We start from the raw sequence: 17,392 nt of genomic DNA, 5'->3' as shown, positions 1-17,392 counted from the left end.
TCCTAAGAACACAACAGCAACCATACCTAACCAGACGAAAGGTCTATTTAGTCTATTAACCTACCTTTATCAATGGCTAAAAGTCTGTTTCTGAAGTACAGCGTAAGCAGAGAACAAAATGTTTGATATTTAAGAGACTTCCAGCCTCCAAGCATTTTAAGATATATCCCATAAAATGTGAGCTAATAAATTCAAATTCAGTAACACATTTCTATTATGCATTTCAAAGCATGTGACCACTGATACATTATTTTTTTCAAGAAATGGTAAATACACACTTTCCTGACTTTTTTCAATGGAAACTGGCATCTCTGCAGCAAAACCCCAACTGTTTTCTTACAAGTTCATAATAAAAAATGAGAAATAGAGAGATAAGAAATAAGTTGATATTCTACCCAAATAGTATAATAAAAAATAGGAAAGCAAAATAGAAATGTTTAGTGTTTCTGCTTTTTCTAGAAAGATAACAAAGCTAGAGTAGCATATACATTTCAAAATAAATATCTTACCTCATATGCATAGCCCAAGGAGGAAAACTGACTCCTTAAGTAGCCAAGTTTGTACACGCCTACGAAGACTAAGCAGCGAATGATTTCCAAAATTCCTGCTTTGGGCCTAGAAATGGGAAGTAATTCAGATTAGCATCAAATCTTTTCTTCCCTGTGAACTTCAGTGAAAAACAGAATGGAGAAATAGTCTGTGATGTCCTGTGCTTACACCGCCATCATTCTTGACCTAGTAGATAACTTTTTTAGAGTCTACACCTTACAAGGTGTAGACTACACCTTACATGTAAGACTGAATTTGCTGGGTGTGAGAATACACATACTCACGAATTATATATAAGGTCACACAGATGTAGATGTATATATAGGTATTGTCTTTTGACCTCAAAATGACAATAGCAAAATTCTGACAACTGCTGCATGAGTAGCTCAGAATTTTTTCCTTGGTCTATTTCTGTAAATTTTTACTAATTCACACTATTAACTCCCTAGATTATAGACATCTCATATTGACAGATTTTTACCTATCTTGAAATAAACTTGTTCAGTCTATTTAAGTGAAAGCTATTCCTTTCTGAAAACAGAATGAAGAGCAAGTGCAAAGAAGAACTGGCACTTCAATCTCAAAGGAAGTTTCATATTCCACATTTCTGCTCTGGAAGGACAAATAGTTTCTCTGTAAGAAAATGTAGTTGTTATATACTATTTTGTAGGGTCATGATGCCCATATGGACTACTTCTGTAGCGTATGTCACACTGGGATGGTGTACTCAGGATCCAATTTTATTTCAACCCATACTGATCAAATTATTCTTAAGTCTACACCATCCTTCACATGGTTTTGACAAGACCCCACCTGGAGTACTGCATCCAGTTCTGGAGCCCCCATTACAAGAGGGACGTGGACCTGCTGGAGTGTGTCCAGAGAAGGGCCACCAGAATGATCCGAGGGCTGGAGCAGCTCTCCTACGAGGACAGACTGAGAGAGTTGGGGCTGTTCAGTCTGGAGAAGAGAAGGCTCCAAGGTGACCTTATTGTGGCCTTCCAGTATCTTAGGGGGGCCTACAAGAAAGCTGGGGAGGGACTTTTTAGGATCTCAAGTAACAACAGAACTAGAGGGAATGGGGCAAAGCTGGAAGTGGGCAGATTCAGGCTGGATGTGAGGAAGAAGTTCTTCACCATGAGAGAGGTGAGACCCTGCAATGGGTTGCCCAGGGTGGTGGTTGAGGCCCCATCCCTGGGGGTCTTTAAGGCCAGGCTGGATGAGGCTCTGGGCAGCCTGATCTAGTGGGAGGTGTCCCTGCTCATGGCAGAGGGGTTGGAACTGGGTGATCCTTGTGGTCCCTTCCAACCCTGACAGATTCTGATCTGTTTTGGCAGAGGACTTTAGAGCCCTAATGGCTCAATGGTTGGACTTGATGATCTTGGAGGTCCCTTCCAACCTAAATGATTCTATCATTCTATGATTCTATGACCCTGAGCTAGACTGTGTGCTTTTTAAACACCATCACTGTATCTGGCACCTGTGACATGCTACACAGGACTGACATACTATGGTGGCAATCTGAACTTGAAAACCCTTGGGACAGTCTGCAGAACTCACTGGCCTGCCAGTGTCTCAAAGTCAGAGATGCAGATCCAACAAATGCAAGCACAGAGGGTGAAATCAGTAGCTGTTCCTGTAACTTTTCTGCAAGGGACAATATAACTATAGCCAGTACTTGCTGTGAGAACACTCCCAGGTTAAGCTGCTATCAAGTCACATGTTATTTCCAAGTCAAAACATAGCAATGTGTCTGAGTGTATCTATATTTAATTACCAATCTAATTTCTGACACACCTGAGATTCCCATATAATGATAAATAATGCATAATGAGACAGGGGTGGGGTGGGTGAAACCATCCTTTGCGTCTTACCTGTTCTCCATAAGTAGTCCGAAAGAGGTTAGGGACAAAATGATAAAGCAAATTCTCAGGAGAATAGTTCCCTGTGATAACGTCTGTTAAAAAGTGGAAAAAAATTCTTTTACAGTAACTTTATGAAAAGAAATTGAATTTTAACAGAATGGTAAATAACTGCTTTTAAAGTAATTTGTTACTTCAAATTTTACAACAAAAATATCTACTCTAGATAGCACACTTATCTGGAGAAACCACCTTTTAAGTTGTTTCATGAATGCTGTATTTCCAAAACAGGTAAGAGATTCCCTTCTGCATGAGGTGTCTTCCTGAGGTTACTCAATTCCCTTATGCATTTACCCAAGAGGGAACAAATTATGTCTAAAAAAAATCCCAGCAGCCTTGTTCTTTTTCTTCATCTTATGTTACCAGGTCTTTACAATAGTCATCTATGAACCCCAGCGGATACCAAAACCAATATATTGGTGAGAAAAAGAAATCACATGACACAATATGACCATATTTAAGAAGAAGCAAAATTAATGTCCCTGCATTAACCCAACATTGGTTCCCAATTCAGCAAAACTTGTCCAACTCATACCATTAACTTCTATCAGACTTAAACCACTTCTAAACATTAATATGTGTGTTAGTGTCTGGATGAAGCAGCATGAGGATTTATATCCTTAAAATTTACATGGAAATTATATAGATAAAACTTAAGAAAACAGTACTATTTTCATTGTGAGTTCTGATTTTTTTTCTTTTCATTTAATAAATATTTTTTGTATTCCACATAGCTGCCTTTGAAATTCATTCCCTCCCCGACCTCCTTTCAAATATTAGTTTTCAGAAGACTTTTTTTCATTTCAAACAGTAAAAAGAACTCAAAACAAAAGTAGTGGATCTGGATGAGTTACAGGAATCCTTTCTGGCTTCATTAGCAATACAGAATCTTGCACTTCAGGATTGCAGACACTAGAAAAGTAAAAATCTATGACTGTCTGCCCTGATTTCAATAAACTCACCCAACTGTCACTCAGTGACACGCCCACCTTCCTTCAAGTGGTGGCCCCTACCCCTTGAGGAGATCCAAGATAACTATCTGTGAGCGTGGGAGGCCACAGGAGGATATTCTCAAGTTTTACAGCTGTGTGAACTTACAGAGCCCATGTTTGCAAAACACATCAAAACACACTCAAGCTGGGCTGATTTCTGACATTTTACTGAAGAATCACAAACAACTTCTTAGATATCCTTAACAAACAGTTATTGAACAACAAAAACACAATCCTAGCAATGAGAGGAGTAAACACCAGCCTCACAAGTTTACAAACCAGAACATGCTTCTCACAAATGACACCTGTCAAGCCACTCTGTTGCACAGATTTAAAGCAGGATAGATCAAACTCATTGCTGCATTGCTAGTAGTTCCATTTCTCCTTATGATAAACTTACAAAATCTCAGATGGGTGATTACCACCACCATCTGTTTATAGGTAGACCCTGAGAAAGGATATTCTTTACACTCCTCTTACACTCACTCTAGGCATCTGCCATCGGCCATTACAGGAGACAGGTTATTGAGCTAGATATGGTACCCCCAGGGGGCTCAATATAGCAGTTATGTGTTAAGACCCCCACTTAAGTCAAGAAAGCAAAACAATATTCTAATGGGTTTATAATACTTTATCAATATTTGTATCACTTGGAGTACATTTGTGAATTCCAGGTACAAGTTTTAAAATTGGTCAATAAAAGATTAAATTGTGGATGCTCTTTCTGAAAAATTCAGTTGCTTGAATCTGAAAATCTCACAGCTCTCCTAAGTATAAAAGGATTTTCCACTGTTTAACATGAAGCAATTTTTCTTGAAGTGACAAAATTTTTGGACAGAGCTTTTTTAAAAAAAATGTCAGAGACTAAGCTTAAAATGAGTATTTCTTAAACAGCTCATCTAGCCACAGTAAGTTCAACTCCAACTTCAGCTTCCTGTAGAAACTGGGTCATCCAAAAATTCAAGAAGTGAGCAAAGAAAAACGTGATTTGGTACAGGCATAAGAGAATTCACCTATAAATTTCTTAAAAATGCTTTGATATATTTTTCAGTGATTGTACCTGTCAAATAAAGCAGTTTGCCAGGGAACTAGGATTGGAATTCAAGACTTTCCTCCTTAGACATTGTTCTCACTTTTAAGTTTGAGCATTACACCTTTTTTTAAACCTAGCGCTTCTGGACATTTGGGTCTGATTTCACTTTGCATTTCCAGTGCAATGCACTAGCTTCCACAGGCTGCCTTAAAAAATATTCCCACAGTGGTAGGAAGAAACATAAGGGTTTGCATCTCCCTTAGGCAGGAAAGAGAACTGCACATCAAAGCCAAATTTCAATCAAGTCATGTAATTGCTACATTACAATATATGGCTAAAATCACACTTTATGGAAAATGAATGAACCTGCAATGGTTTTGAGACAACTACTTTTAATATTTGTCTTCAGGAAGGATCTGGCTGTACCTGCTAGGAACGATCAAAGGTGTCTTTAGTTTCCAGTTTAAGAGAACTGCATGATTCCACACTTTTCAGCCCTCCTAGTGTTTCTGAGCTGGCTAGCATTACACAACCAGGCCCAGGTCTTAGGCATCTGAGTTTCCTTGTGATTCCAGTTTCAGAAAACTGAGGTGATGATGCATTCTAACTTCAAGTACCTTTACTGAAGTACCTGAAAATCTGTTATTAACCTAAGCTTTCTGTGTAATCAGTGGAGAGAAAGCACTTTCTGAATGTTTCTATTTTTTTCCCATTAGCTAGACTGCAAGTCAAGGCTAAATTTGGTTTCTGCACTAAGAGATGGATTTGAGTGGATGATGGAAACACGTCTCCAAAGCAGACACTTTTGGGTCCATTTAGTGGTGTTTTTTCTCATAATCTCTCTAATTTTTTTTTCTTTCTTTAGCAAAATAATTTAATAGCCATTTCTAGAAAAAATTGGGAAAAAATTACTCTTCTAAAGTTAACAAATTTTCAGGAAACAATACAATTTCTTATTATCATTGTCCTATTATATTGTTATTGATGGATCTTGAAACAAATATGTTTGATATTAGAGACACTGTAATAATGTAATTCAGACTGCAGCTTTCTCTCCACAAAGAAATGCTTGAATACAAGAAGGTGGAGTGTGACCCTGCAAACTTCTCTTACACATTCTCTCTAAGATATGAAAAATTAGAGCCTGGATTTATCATTTGACTCTCTGCATTTATCTAACCACAGAAGAAAAAAGAGCAGAATAAGAACTTGAAATGAAATTAATAAATTGGTTTTTTAAACATAGCTTTCAAAAAAAAAAAAAAAAGGGACTAGAAATACGTTTTAATATATGCTAGTCTATAAAACAGATAGTAAATAAAACAGATCCTGTTTTTCAGGCCAATTTAAGTTTCTCTTCAGACGCTACCTGAACCATAACAATTTGAACACTACCTGTTTGTAAAACTTCACACGGTTCAATACCGTCTGTGGCCGAAAATGTGAAGGACTGGAGGACTCTAAAACACAACCAGTTAATTGTAATCTGGCACTGGCCATGTAATGCCTGAGTACAGTGTTGCAGCCTTCCACTTCCCAAGTTTTCATCTTTCTGGAGTGATGGAGGGTGAGGCATAAAGCCTTACTGGGAACCGTGAAGGTAGATGCTGTAAGTTATCCTTCACTGTAGATACACACACTACACTTACATGAAGAATGAAGAAAAAAAAAATGTGTTCCTTCATTTTGTGCTCCTAGTCAAGGGCTACTAAGAAATCTGTGGTGAAATAAATTGTGATGCCACTTGGGAACAATATCTTTTAGGAAAATAGCTATGTAGCATAAATTTTAGCAATATTAGTTTGCTTCCATAACTTTTGCTTTACAGCACCAATGGTATAGTTACATACTGTTTCAAGTCTTTGGTTTACTTTCAAACATGTAGGACCCTATGAAGTGGATGCTGGCGGCCAAGGCATCTATTTTCTAGGCATTACTCTACCAAATTCAACAAAATAGTCAATGGGCTATATCACTAAACATCATATATTAAATCTACACACTGCAAGCTGCAGTATGAAAAGAATGTGCCTTTTACACTTCCATTAATAGTAGCATCCTCATTCCACTTGCACATTCCATATGCATGGATGTATACACAAAATGAATGAGTGTTTATATACTGGAGTATTTGTATAAACAGAGAGGTCTGTCAGACCACAGCAGGTTCCCCAATTACAAGTCAGCCACCACTTTGCAATGTGGTTACTGGTTGCAATCAAACAGAAAAAAATATTTCTGTTGGATTTTAATCTCATTGAAAGCTTTAAAAATATCTTGAAGCCTTAAAAAAAAACAAGACAAAACAAAACAGGAGCGTCATAGAATTTCGGTAAAAGTTTACATGGTTTTGTAATCCACAGAATGGCAGAACAGTATTACTTTATGGGTTTTTAGTAATGAAAATAGAATGCATTTCAGTGAAGGAAATACGTTATTCCAAATGTGTATTTAGATGAGCATTGTCATAACATAAATTGACTTTATATTTCACAAAAGTCAGATTGTTTTATTCCTTTTAAAGAACAGCATGCATGCATTTTCTCATCCTGATGCGTTCAGTGTTTCAAAGCAACTGCTAGGAATGACATCAGCATGTTTCATAAGTTAACAGATGCTCTGCGGTCACATAGCAGACACTTTGAACATTCAAATGACGGATGCTAATACAATGCTATTAAATTTGTATTGTTAGGTGTCTTTGTCTCTGTGAATACATTTTAATTTAGAATTCCTAAAAAAAAATTAGAAAATTCTTAGCAATATTCCATATACAGTAGTTGGTGATGTCCTACTGGATGGATATATTAATTGTGTTCTCAGCTTTCAAGAAAACTATCGTACCACTTACTGTTTTTCATCTAATTGAAACTGTTTGCATATTCATAGCATTATAAGCACAGTAAATGTTACAGTATCTATCAACAATGAAAAAGACACTGCAAAATGTGTTTAAGGTACATTTCACTTTGATTTATGATACGTGCAGTTCTGGAGCTATGAGACCTTAGCTTTGAATGTACTGCAATTTTACACTCCTAGCACTCTCTCTGGGACTGATCCAAATCCCACTTCTTCAATGAGCTTTGGATCAGATCTAGATGTGCAGAGCTCAGAAGTAATTTTTATTCTCTGGATGTAGTGTGATCGCTACATAGAAAATAAACACTGTATGGTCTCTTCTGTGGAAAATATATATTTGTACTTTCTTGGTTTTCTCTTTTTCTAAGTTAAATATAGGTCATTCAGACCAAAGGTATATGGTTGCTCTTTACGGATAGAGAAATTTAACACTTCTACAGGGCGTGAGACCAAACACTGAGCAACTGTAATCACTTGAGAAATGTAATAGCTGTGTGCTGTGTCTTATGGCTACTATGAAATGGAATTTATACCTAAAAATGAGGAAAACAGTTAGCTTTCTCCATTTATGGAGCTATGCCACAATTATGACATAATTCATAGCTAGACAGAAAGTTCCATTTGTATCCACAGACATTTCATAACTCAGTGTAGTGGAAAACTGATACTGACGGAAACATTTTGCCAAGTAAAGTTATTCATACACAAGCTTCCTTCTCATGACAGCTTCCCCACTGTACTGCAGAGCAATGCTGGAACTCTGCCTTGGGACCAGCACTTTCTACACCCACGCTGAAGGTTTATGTCCTGAGATGAGGTGCTTTTAGTCCCCTGTGCTCTCCTTATCCTTACTACCTTATTGCCCTGCAGTTTTGTGCAGAGAATTTTCTAGTTGTTTTTCTACAGTAAGTTCATAACTGGTGGATCTTCAGGAATTTTTCCTCCATGACTGAGAGAATTTAATCATCACCTAGGACTTGTGTGCATTTTTCAACTTTTCTTATGCTTAAACAGCTGCATTTATCAGCAGAGAAAGTAATCTGGACCATCCATTTTTCCTTCCAGGACCAGAAAAAGTCAAAAAGAGAAAAGAATAAAATAGGAAAAAACTCATGAGCAGAATCCTTGCTTCTTACTGCTAAAAGCAACAGCAGCAAAATAAAACAAAACCACCACAGAAAAAAAACAAAACAAACAAACAAAAAACCACAACCACAAAACAACAACAAAAACCCAATCAAACAAAACCCCCATAGTTTGATCTCCACGCAAACATGACTTGCTTCTCACATGTAGGAATCTAGAATTGTATCCTGAAAATCTTACAGAGGCTTTTCTCAATAAAAAGGCAATCACGTACACTGTACATCTTGTATATATTGGAGGTACTTATCCTTACCTTTGGCTTAATTTCCTGTCCTCAGAAATTATTTCTAATAAACTAAGCCTCAGATAGTTTCGTGATCTTCGAATTCCCTGCAGTTGCAGTGTGACCCTTTATAGATGTGAATACAATGTACAGAATAACAATATTAATGAGAAGTGTATGCCTGAGGTAGCTTTTATATTAAACTGGGAATGCTACAAAAAATACTCTTTAAACTTTTCTCAGAAATTGCAACTGGACTGATGTGCTACTAAGAACACATCTAACCAAAAAAATGTGCAAAACAGGGGATTTAGCAGCTAATAAATGCGGAGCTGCCAGAGCTGTTATATTCCTCCTACCACATATCCAAAGAAATTATTTCAGGCAGTCCCCCTCCTGCCCATCTTGCCCTGAGACTAAAGAGGAATGTCTCAGTAAGAAGACCACAATGTCAATGTTTGGACAAGATTTCTGCCAGTTCTGAAATGGCTTTGCAGTCCTGTGGAATCCTTCATGGATGACCACAGTCAGACATGCAGAAGAGACTTATATCTAGAATTCTGCCTCTTCCCTGGATTCAGAAGGGCTGCTCCCTGCGGAAGGGGTGGGAGACCAGTCGCAGCCAGTGCACAGGGTTGTGGCCCCAGCAGGAAAGATGCTGTCCTGTAGCATCCATCAAGGTGGGCAGGAGACAGTAACCACTGTTGGCTGAGGGTCAGTGATCATCAGGTGAGCATGCTGGGATAAGGTAGGTCCACAGGTTAGCAGAGGCTGAAGAACCCAAGGTGCCCTTGGCACCTTGACAGCAGGCCTGTGGCAACATGGGTGACACATTACAAGACTGCTCTTTAACCAAGGTCTCAGAAACTACTTAAGGAGGCGGCCAAAGGGCAGTTTATCAAACTGACAGACTTTTGTGGTGTTTTGGTAAGTCTTTGACTGATTTGGGGGAAAATTAGATGCATTAAAATTATGCTTCATACTGGAAGATTTTATCTTTATTGAAGTAGAAAGCATTGTCAAATATGGAAGAATGAAAAAGAATTTGGAAGCTTTGAAGCCACAGAAGCAGTTAATGTCTTGTTTCTTGTAGGGAAGATGGCCTCGTTGTTCACCTTCAGAGACTGCCAGGTATCCGTGCAGGAATATCATGTTACCAGAGAGCTCCTATCAGCCCAAACAGGAGGTGGTAAATACATGCCTTTCCTTGCTGTATTTTTATCAATACTGTTGTATGGTTGAGATTGGATGAAGGATTTGCCCTGAGTCTGTGCTCCTCCAACTCTGAACTTATGCTAACACCAAGCTTCCCACCTGCAAGACCTTTGCAATCTTCATTTTAAGGCTTAGTATCTTACTGGTATCTAACAATACTACCAACTTTGACACCTTAAAATCTACGTATTTTCAAGTCCGAGATATATTTTTCCTCTCATAAGGTCCTTAAAAACTGAAGCAGACACAAAGGTCTTCTATGGAACACATTATTTTTTAATTTAATGCTTAACTTAAGCATATTTATCTGTAAATAATTAGCACAGTTATTAAATACTACTAAACAACATCAAACACTACATATTTAATATTATATAATTATATATGTAGCCATTTATGTTGATTCTTTTTACTAAATCTAGTTATAATAGTCTAAATAAGATATGAGCACCCACTCAATGCTTTATTATTTAAACACATTGTGTGTTACACTACTGTTAGCATGAGATACTATTTCATAGATAGGAATTACTTACAGTCACGGTAGCAAGAAGTTCAGTGTACAAATCCACTATTATAGCAAAATGTACAACTGCATAGCAATTAAGATAACCTGGTATGCTTGGATTGAAGGGAACTTCTTCTCCAGTGACCTGTACGAGGCAAAACAAATAGCCTTCAACAGTGACCTACTCCAGCCTGCTATTTCTCAGGACTCTTTATACTTACAAACACAGAAAAAAAGATTAAGAGACATAGATAATTGCACAGGGACAATCAACTATCAAAGTTATGTACCACCTAGTGTGAGACAGAGTTTAACTCTGTGTGTGTATGTTCACAGCTAAGAGAAAAAAAGAAATTACCATACTCTGTAGAACAATTTTGAAAATCTCTTTAGGAAATGAATAATGAAAAGATCAATAATAATTAAAAAAAATCCATTCAAATAAAAAGAAAAAGACACAGCTAAAACATTAATTTTCTTCAGTTTCTGTTCTCATTTCATCTTCCCCTATATTTTATGACTGTTATTTTGCTAATTTAATATAGCATGTGTAGAGTTCTTAACATTGATCCAGTAGCATTAAGAGGTCCAAGTAAATTACACAAAACTGAAAGCCTGTGCATGTTCAATTTACCACTGGGATTTCCCCAGGAAGGCCAAGTCTAGGTTTGCCTGGTCCCCAGCCTGGCCCTTTGAAGATGACAGAAAGCTTATCGCAGAATCCAGGTGTGGCCCAAAACATCTTCCAAATATGAGACAAGGGACGTAACTAAAAAAAAGAGCAAGTAATATTTCATTGTTAGTAAAATAAGATTTAATAAAACAGTATATTTTGTTCATTTTTAGCTCTCAAGTAAATGATTTTTCAAAGTGTTTAAAGAGAGTAAATTAGGAATAGATGAAGACAGTAAGAAGCTTAGCAAACCCAACTGAAATAGACAGAAGCCATGTCAAGCCCTTTTTTTATAGTGAAGATTATGATGACTTCTGCCCAGAGGAAAAAACTGTGCCTCCTGTGATCAATCCAGAGCATCTAACAGCATATTTTTTATCAATATTTATGGCAGTTTTAAACCAGACTTTGTTTACTGGGGCCTTGACATGACATACTCTCAATAACTAAATTACTCAGTATTTGACTGGAATGGATGTATCTATCTCATGTATATATGAGCACAAGCTTCACATATACTCAAGGCCGTAAGTAGAAATAATTTTGTAATGAAATACTTCAGAAATTTTAGGTAATTTTCTTGACTGTACAGCAATGCATGGATGACCTCAACTTTGCCTAAGAGAGGAGTTTCTTTTGAACACGAGTGCGGGCTGAAGATACCAGAGTTGGTGGTACAAACTATAGCACCTGGAGCATGATGGGATCAAATGAATTTACTGGATGTGTTAAGCCATACACAACTTTTGCATCTTCTGCCTCAAATGTTCCTGATGGAAGAAGGGAAAAAAAAAAAAAAAAACAAAACCACAATCATTAAGCAAGTTCAAAAGTATATATATTTTTGCCACACTAACTAAATAAGAGAGAACACCTTTTTTTTCCTTCTTTTTTTACATACCAAATATCCTGTCCCAGATAATGAGTGTGCCACCATAATTTTTGTCAATGCAGTAAGGATTTCTACCTATAACAAAAATAATTTATAAGATCAGTAACCGCATACATAAGAATACCTGCAACTGTCTATGAAGGTACATCTTCACAATTAGCATCAATTTATAATCTAAAAATAATTTTAAAAGGTATATAACCAACTGCTACTTATAAGTCTATGACATTTTTTTTTTTCCTTAATAGGGTTATTGCTTTCTGTCTACTCAGATTCAAACACAGAAATCAAATGTGTCATATCCAAAACTTTCTGTGAAATAAAAATATTCATGTAGAGAGTAAACTCAGTTCAAAGCATATTTGTATAAACAAAAAATAAAAAAGCAAATAAAGACTCATTCCACCAGTTTATACGTAAGAAGATACACATTATGTATATTTATGTACAATCACCTCATTAATGGCTTTCGACTGTCTCTATCTTCTGTGCTAAATGTCATTATTATTCGCTTCAATGGGAGAAAAACTGATCTTTCTATCTGTTTTCTAAGCAATGTATTTGTATTTCAGTTGTTCTATCAAAAATATGAGCAAAGAAATGTTGATCACATATCCCCAGGTTTGTGGAGATTGTCTGGAGCAACTGCACAGCACTTGTTCAGTTCCAGAGTGATTCTGCTTAACTATGATCAGGATCAGAGGATTAGTTTGGATTTACAGGAGAGAAAACAAGAGCAGAGTGTCTCCCTCCAAGATTATCACTACCTGTGCAAATTTTAAGGATTAAAATTAGAGCACCACAGTCTTTTTGAAAAGTCTATATAGTATCATGAACACTTTACACACAGAGGATATAATAAATATTAATAATATCCTCTGCACATATAACTGCATTTGAGTCTTTTTCAAATTATTTTGTTCTTCCACTCCCCTATTACCTTTTTACTTGTTATCTCTGCACAGTGAATGAGCCAAGGACATCTATGAAATCCTTCTATTCTGCAGAAATGTTCATGACATATTTCAGTATGCAGTGGAGTTATTCAGCCAATTTACATATACAGTATGGTCTTATATGCTTCAGAATATTGATGAATTCATTATGCACTTGTGTGAAGTGAGATTTTTAAATAACTCAGACAGCTGCAATCAAATGCACATAAAACGTTTAACAGTTCTTCAAAAAGGTGACCAAGGCTTTTCACACATTCAGTGCTTCAATTTCAATGCAAAAGCATATTTTAATAAGTGACAAGTTGATGATGTTTTAGTAGTCAGGGAAGGGTGAAATATTTTTCTATCACTCTTCCTATTCACAAACAATTAATTGTTCTGCTCAAATTTTTCAAATTATTTCACATTATCCAGGCTTAATTTCTGCTCAATAATTAATCTTAAGTGTAAAAATTTTAACATTAAATTTAAGTTATAAAAATGATTTCTAAATACTGTGAAATTTCTAACTGAACAAGGGCTATTTTCCAAGAAATGATCAAAATTAAAAAACTTTTGTAATACTAAACTTACAGTACAGTTTTAATAGTTTATGATTATTATACAAATAGTGACCATAAGAAAAAACACACTGAGGAATAAGAGGTTACACTTTTAGCTTACCATGATGAACTCTGTGATGACTGGGAGTATTAAGAATCCATTCCAGAGGCCCAAGGTTGGTGATAACCTTAAAAAAAATAATGTTTCAATGAATTTGAAAACACTGTAGAAAATCAAGACAAAGGAGGGGAAAGAGGTGGAGGATATGCATTAAAATGGTACTTACACAAAGGAGAATTGCATAAAAAAAGTTGTCCGAGCAGCCAGCTATCAGATTACTGAAGCCCAGATAGAATTAAATCTGGCCAGGGACATCAAGGGTAACAAGAAAAACTTCTAGAAGGACAGGAGTGATAAAAGGAAGGCCAGAGGAGATGTGACATCTCTCTGAAAGGAAACAGGAGACCTCGTCGTGAGCGTATAGAAAAGGCCGAGGTATTCAATGACTTCTTTGCCTCAGTCTTCACTGGCAAGAGCGCTAGCCACACCACCCAAGTGGCACAAGATGAAAGTAGGGACTGGGAGAAGGAAGATACTCTCACCATAAGTGAGGATCAGGTTTAAGACCATCTAAAGCACCTGAAGGTGTAGAAGCCCATGGAACGCAATGAGATCCATCCATGAGTCCTGAGGGAACTGGCAGATGAAGTTGCTAACCTTTCATCATATTTTAAAAGTCATGGCAGTCTGGTGAAGTTCCCACTGATGGGAAAAGGGGAAACATAGTCCCCATTTTCAAAAAAAAGAAAAAAGGAAGATTCAGGAAGCTACAGTCCAGTCTCACCTCTGTGCCTGACAAGATCATGGAGCAGATCCTCCTGAAGATTCTGATAAAGCACATGGAAAATGAGGTGACTGGTGGAAACCAACAAGGATTCACCAAGGGCAAATCGTGCCTGACCAATTTGATGGCCTTGTGTGACGGAGTTAGAGCATCAATGGGTAAGGGAAGAACAACTGATGTCATCTACCCAGACTTGTGCAAAGCATTTTACACTGTCCTGCATGACATCCTGGTCTCTAAATCGGAAAGCCATGGATTTGATTGATGGACCACACAGTGGATAAGGAATTGGCTGGATGATTGCACTCAAACAGTTGCAGTCAATAGCTCAATGTCCAAGTGGAGATCAGTGACGAGTGGTGTTCCTCAGGGATTGGTACCGGGACTGGTTTAACATCTTTGTTGGTGATGTGGCCAGTGGGATTGAGTGCACCCTCAGCAAGTTTGTGGATGACACCAAACTGTGTGGTGCAGTCCACACACTGGAGGGCAGTGAAGCCATCCAGAGGGTCTTTGACAGGCTTGAGAGGTAGGCCCATGCCAATCTCATAACATTCAACAAAGCCAGGTGCAAGGTGCTTGCAGTCCCAAGCACAAATACAGGCTGGGATGAGTATGGATGGAGAACAGTCCTAAGGAGAAAGGCTTAGGGATGCTGGTTGATGAAAAGCTCAACATGAATCAGCAATGTGTGGGTGCAGTCCAGAGAGCCAACTGTATCCTGGGCTGCATCAAAAGAAGTGTGGCCAGCAGGTCGAGGGAGGTGGTTCTCTCTCTCTCTGCTTCACTCTTGTGAGACCCTACCTAGAGTGCTGCATTCAGCTTTGGAGCCCCCAACAGAAGAAGGACATGGACCTGTTGGAGTGGGCCCAGAGGAGGGTCATGAAGATATCAGAGGGCTGGAACACCTCTCCTATGAGGACAGGCTGAGAGAGTTGGGGTTGTTAGCCTCAAGAAGAGAAGCCTCCAGGGAGACTTTACTGCAGACTTCAGTATCTGAAGGGGGCCTACAAGAAAGCTGAGGAGGGACTTTTTACAAGAGCTTATAGTTATAGGAAAAGGGATAATGGTTTCAAAGTGAAAGAAGGTAGATTTAGATTGGATGTAAGGAAGAAGCTCTTCACCAAGAGGGTGGCGAGACACTGTTGTCCAAGGAAGTTGTGGATTTTCCATCACTGGAGGTGTTCAAGACCAGGTTATGCAACCTGGTGTAGTGGGAGGTGTCCTTGCCCATGGGATGGGAGTTGGAACCAGATGATCTTTAGGGTTCCTTCCAGCTCAAACCATTTTATGACGCTATGAAAAAGAAGAATGCCTTTTTTTTGGACACAAACCATTTCACTATATTACTTTTACAAGAATTTTCACAAAAAAAAAAAGAGTGAAATTCAGTAAAATGCAAGTAAAAAATCACTTCTCTTTTTGATCCATCAGGACATTTTCTTCTTATTTTTATTATCAATTCATGATTGCATATAGAAATGTCACTCACACTTTTTACCTGTATCCACTGGCACTGCTTGGGATCCAGTGTAACGCTAAGATCCCAGTTATGTGACCATTTTACATCATCAAATAGCTGGTACTAACCCAGAAATAAGTACTCCTTTCTCCTTTAATACCTTTGACTGCTTGTTCCTTCTGTCAATACACTTCTTTTAGCTTGGCAAAACTACAGTAACACAACAAACCTGATTAGGGAACTAATGCAAATTCAAAATGATTCTCTTTTGTTTTTCTGAATTAGTTTATCTGAATCACTTCCTTGATCTGATCCAAAATATACCAGTATGAGTCAGAGGTATGAGAAGAAAGTAGACCAGCATAAATTCATAGTTGATCTAAGGCAGCGATTCAAGAGTACAGAAAACCCAACCTTTATTATTTTAGTAAGAAACCAAAAATGACAGAAAGTGTTGGTTGCTATAAACTCACCCTAATGATTCAAGCTTTGCAGAAAATGTTGATGAACTAAGTTTGTATCAGCAGAGCTTATGCTAAATTAGATACTCTCCTGTACTATGGAGCCTGTGAAAAGCCAGCATTAACTTCAAATTTTGTGTTTTGGTTAGCTCAACAGAAGCATGTGGATATCCAAACACAGCAACCATTGCTTAATCCCAAACAGAAAACCATCAGTCACAAATAGGTGCAATCACTGGATGACCGAAAAGGATTTCTGTTCAAAATACATGGTAAAATGTTATCTATTCACCATGTCTGATTATGACCATAATGTCTCACAATAAATTGAGGGGGGAAAGGTTAGGGTTTTTAAGTCGGAAGCCATGGACAACATAAGTAGGAACATCTGTATTTCTCAGTTCTCCTTCAAGATAAGTTCAAGCCTCAAAAGACCACCTAAAGGTGAGAAACAATTCATCATCCTTGCTAGCTCCATTTCACAGATTCACAGATTCACAGAATGAGAATGTTAGGCGTTGGAAGGGACCTCAAAAGATAACCTAGTCCAACCCCCCTGCCAGAGCAGGATCACCTAGAGTACATCACCCAGGAACAGGTGCAGGTGAGCCTCAAAAGTCTCCAGAGATGGTGCCTCCACCACCCCCCTGGGCAGCCTGTTCCAGTGCTCTGTAACTCTCATAGAAAAGTTCTTCCTTATCTTCAGGTTGAACCTCTTGTTCACCAGCTTGTGGCCATTGCCCCTAGTCCTGTCACCAGACACCACTGAGAAGAGCCTGGCCCCACCTTCCTGACACCCACCCTTCAGATATTTATGAGCCTTAAAAACATCCCCCCTCAGCCTCCTCTTCTCCAAGCTAAACATCCCCAGCTCGCTGACCCTTTCCTCTTACAACAGAGGTTTGAGGCTTGGAATGGGGGCGTGACCTTCCAGCAACTGGGAGGACCCCGAGTGGGGGTGAACCATTGTATTCCCTCCCCTTCCCACACACACTCTGATAAGAGGCAGGGAGTGGTTTCTAATTTCACTCCTGCTCTGCAGCTCAGAGAGGGAAGTTGTCCTTTCACTCCGTGGGACCAGGGGACCATTTCCGAGGGTTTTGTATATTTT

General features: G+C 38.1%; 1 protein-coding gene across 1 annotated transcript; it reads right to left on the bottom strand.

The window, feature by feature from the left end:
* Window positions 1–509: 509 nt before the first annotated feature.
* AGMO (alkylglycerol monooxygenase) lies at window positions 510–14,897 on the bottom strand (the record flags this gene model as incomplete). Its single annotated transcript, XM_008939959.1, has 8 exons — window positions 14,739–14,897; window positions 13,635–13,701; window positions 12,025–12,090; window positions 11,814–11,893; window positions 11,085–11,219; window positions 10,479–10,595; window positions 2,424–2,506; window positions 510–615 (listed from the first exon to the last, which is right to left on the bottom strand). Coding segments are annotated over exons 1-8 (813 nt in total), but the record flags the coding sequence as incomplete, so codon positions are not given.
* Window positions 14,898–17,392: the final 2,495 nt, after the last annotated feature.

The sequence above is a fragment of the Merops nubicus genome, unplaced genomic scaffold, assembly GCF_000691845.1.
Source record: "Merops nubicus isolate BGI_N331 unplaced genomic scaffold, ASM69184v1 scaffold3985, whole genome shotgun sequence".
Lineage (NCBI taxonomy): Eukaryota > Metazoa > Chordata > Aves > Coraciiformes > Meropidae > Merops > Merops nubicus.
This window is presented reverse-complemented; position numbering and strand designations above follow the sequence as displayed.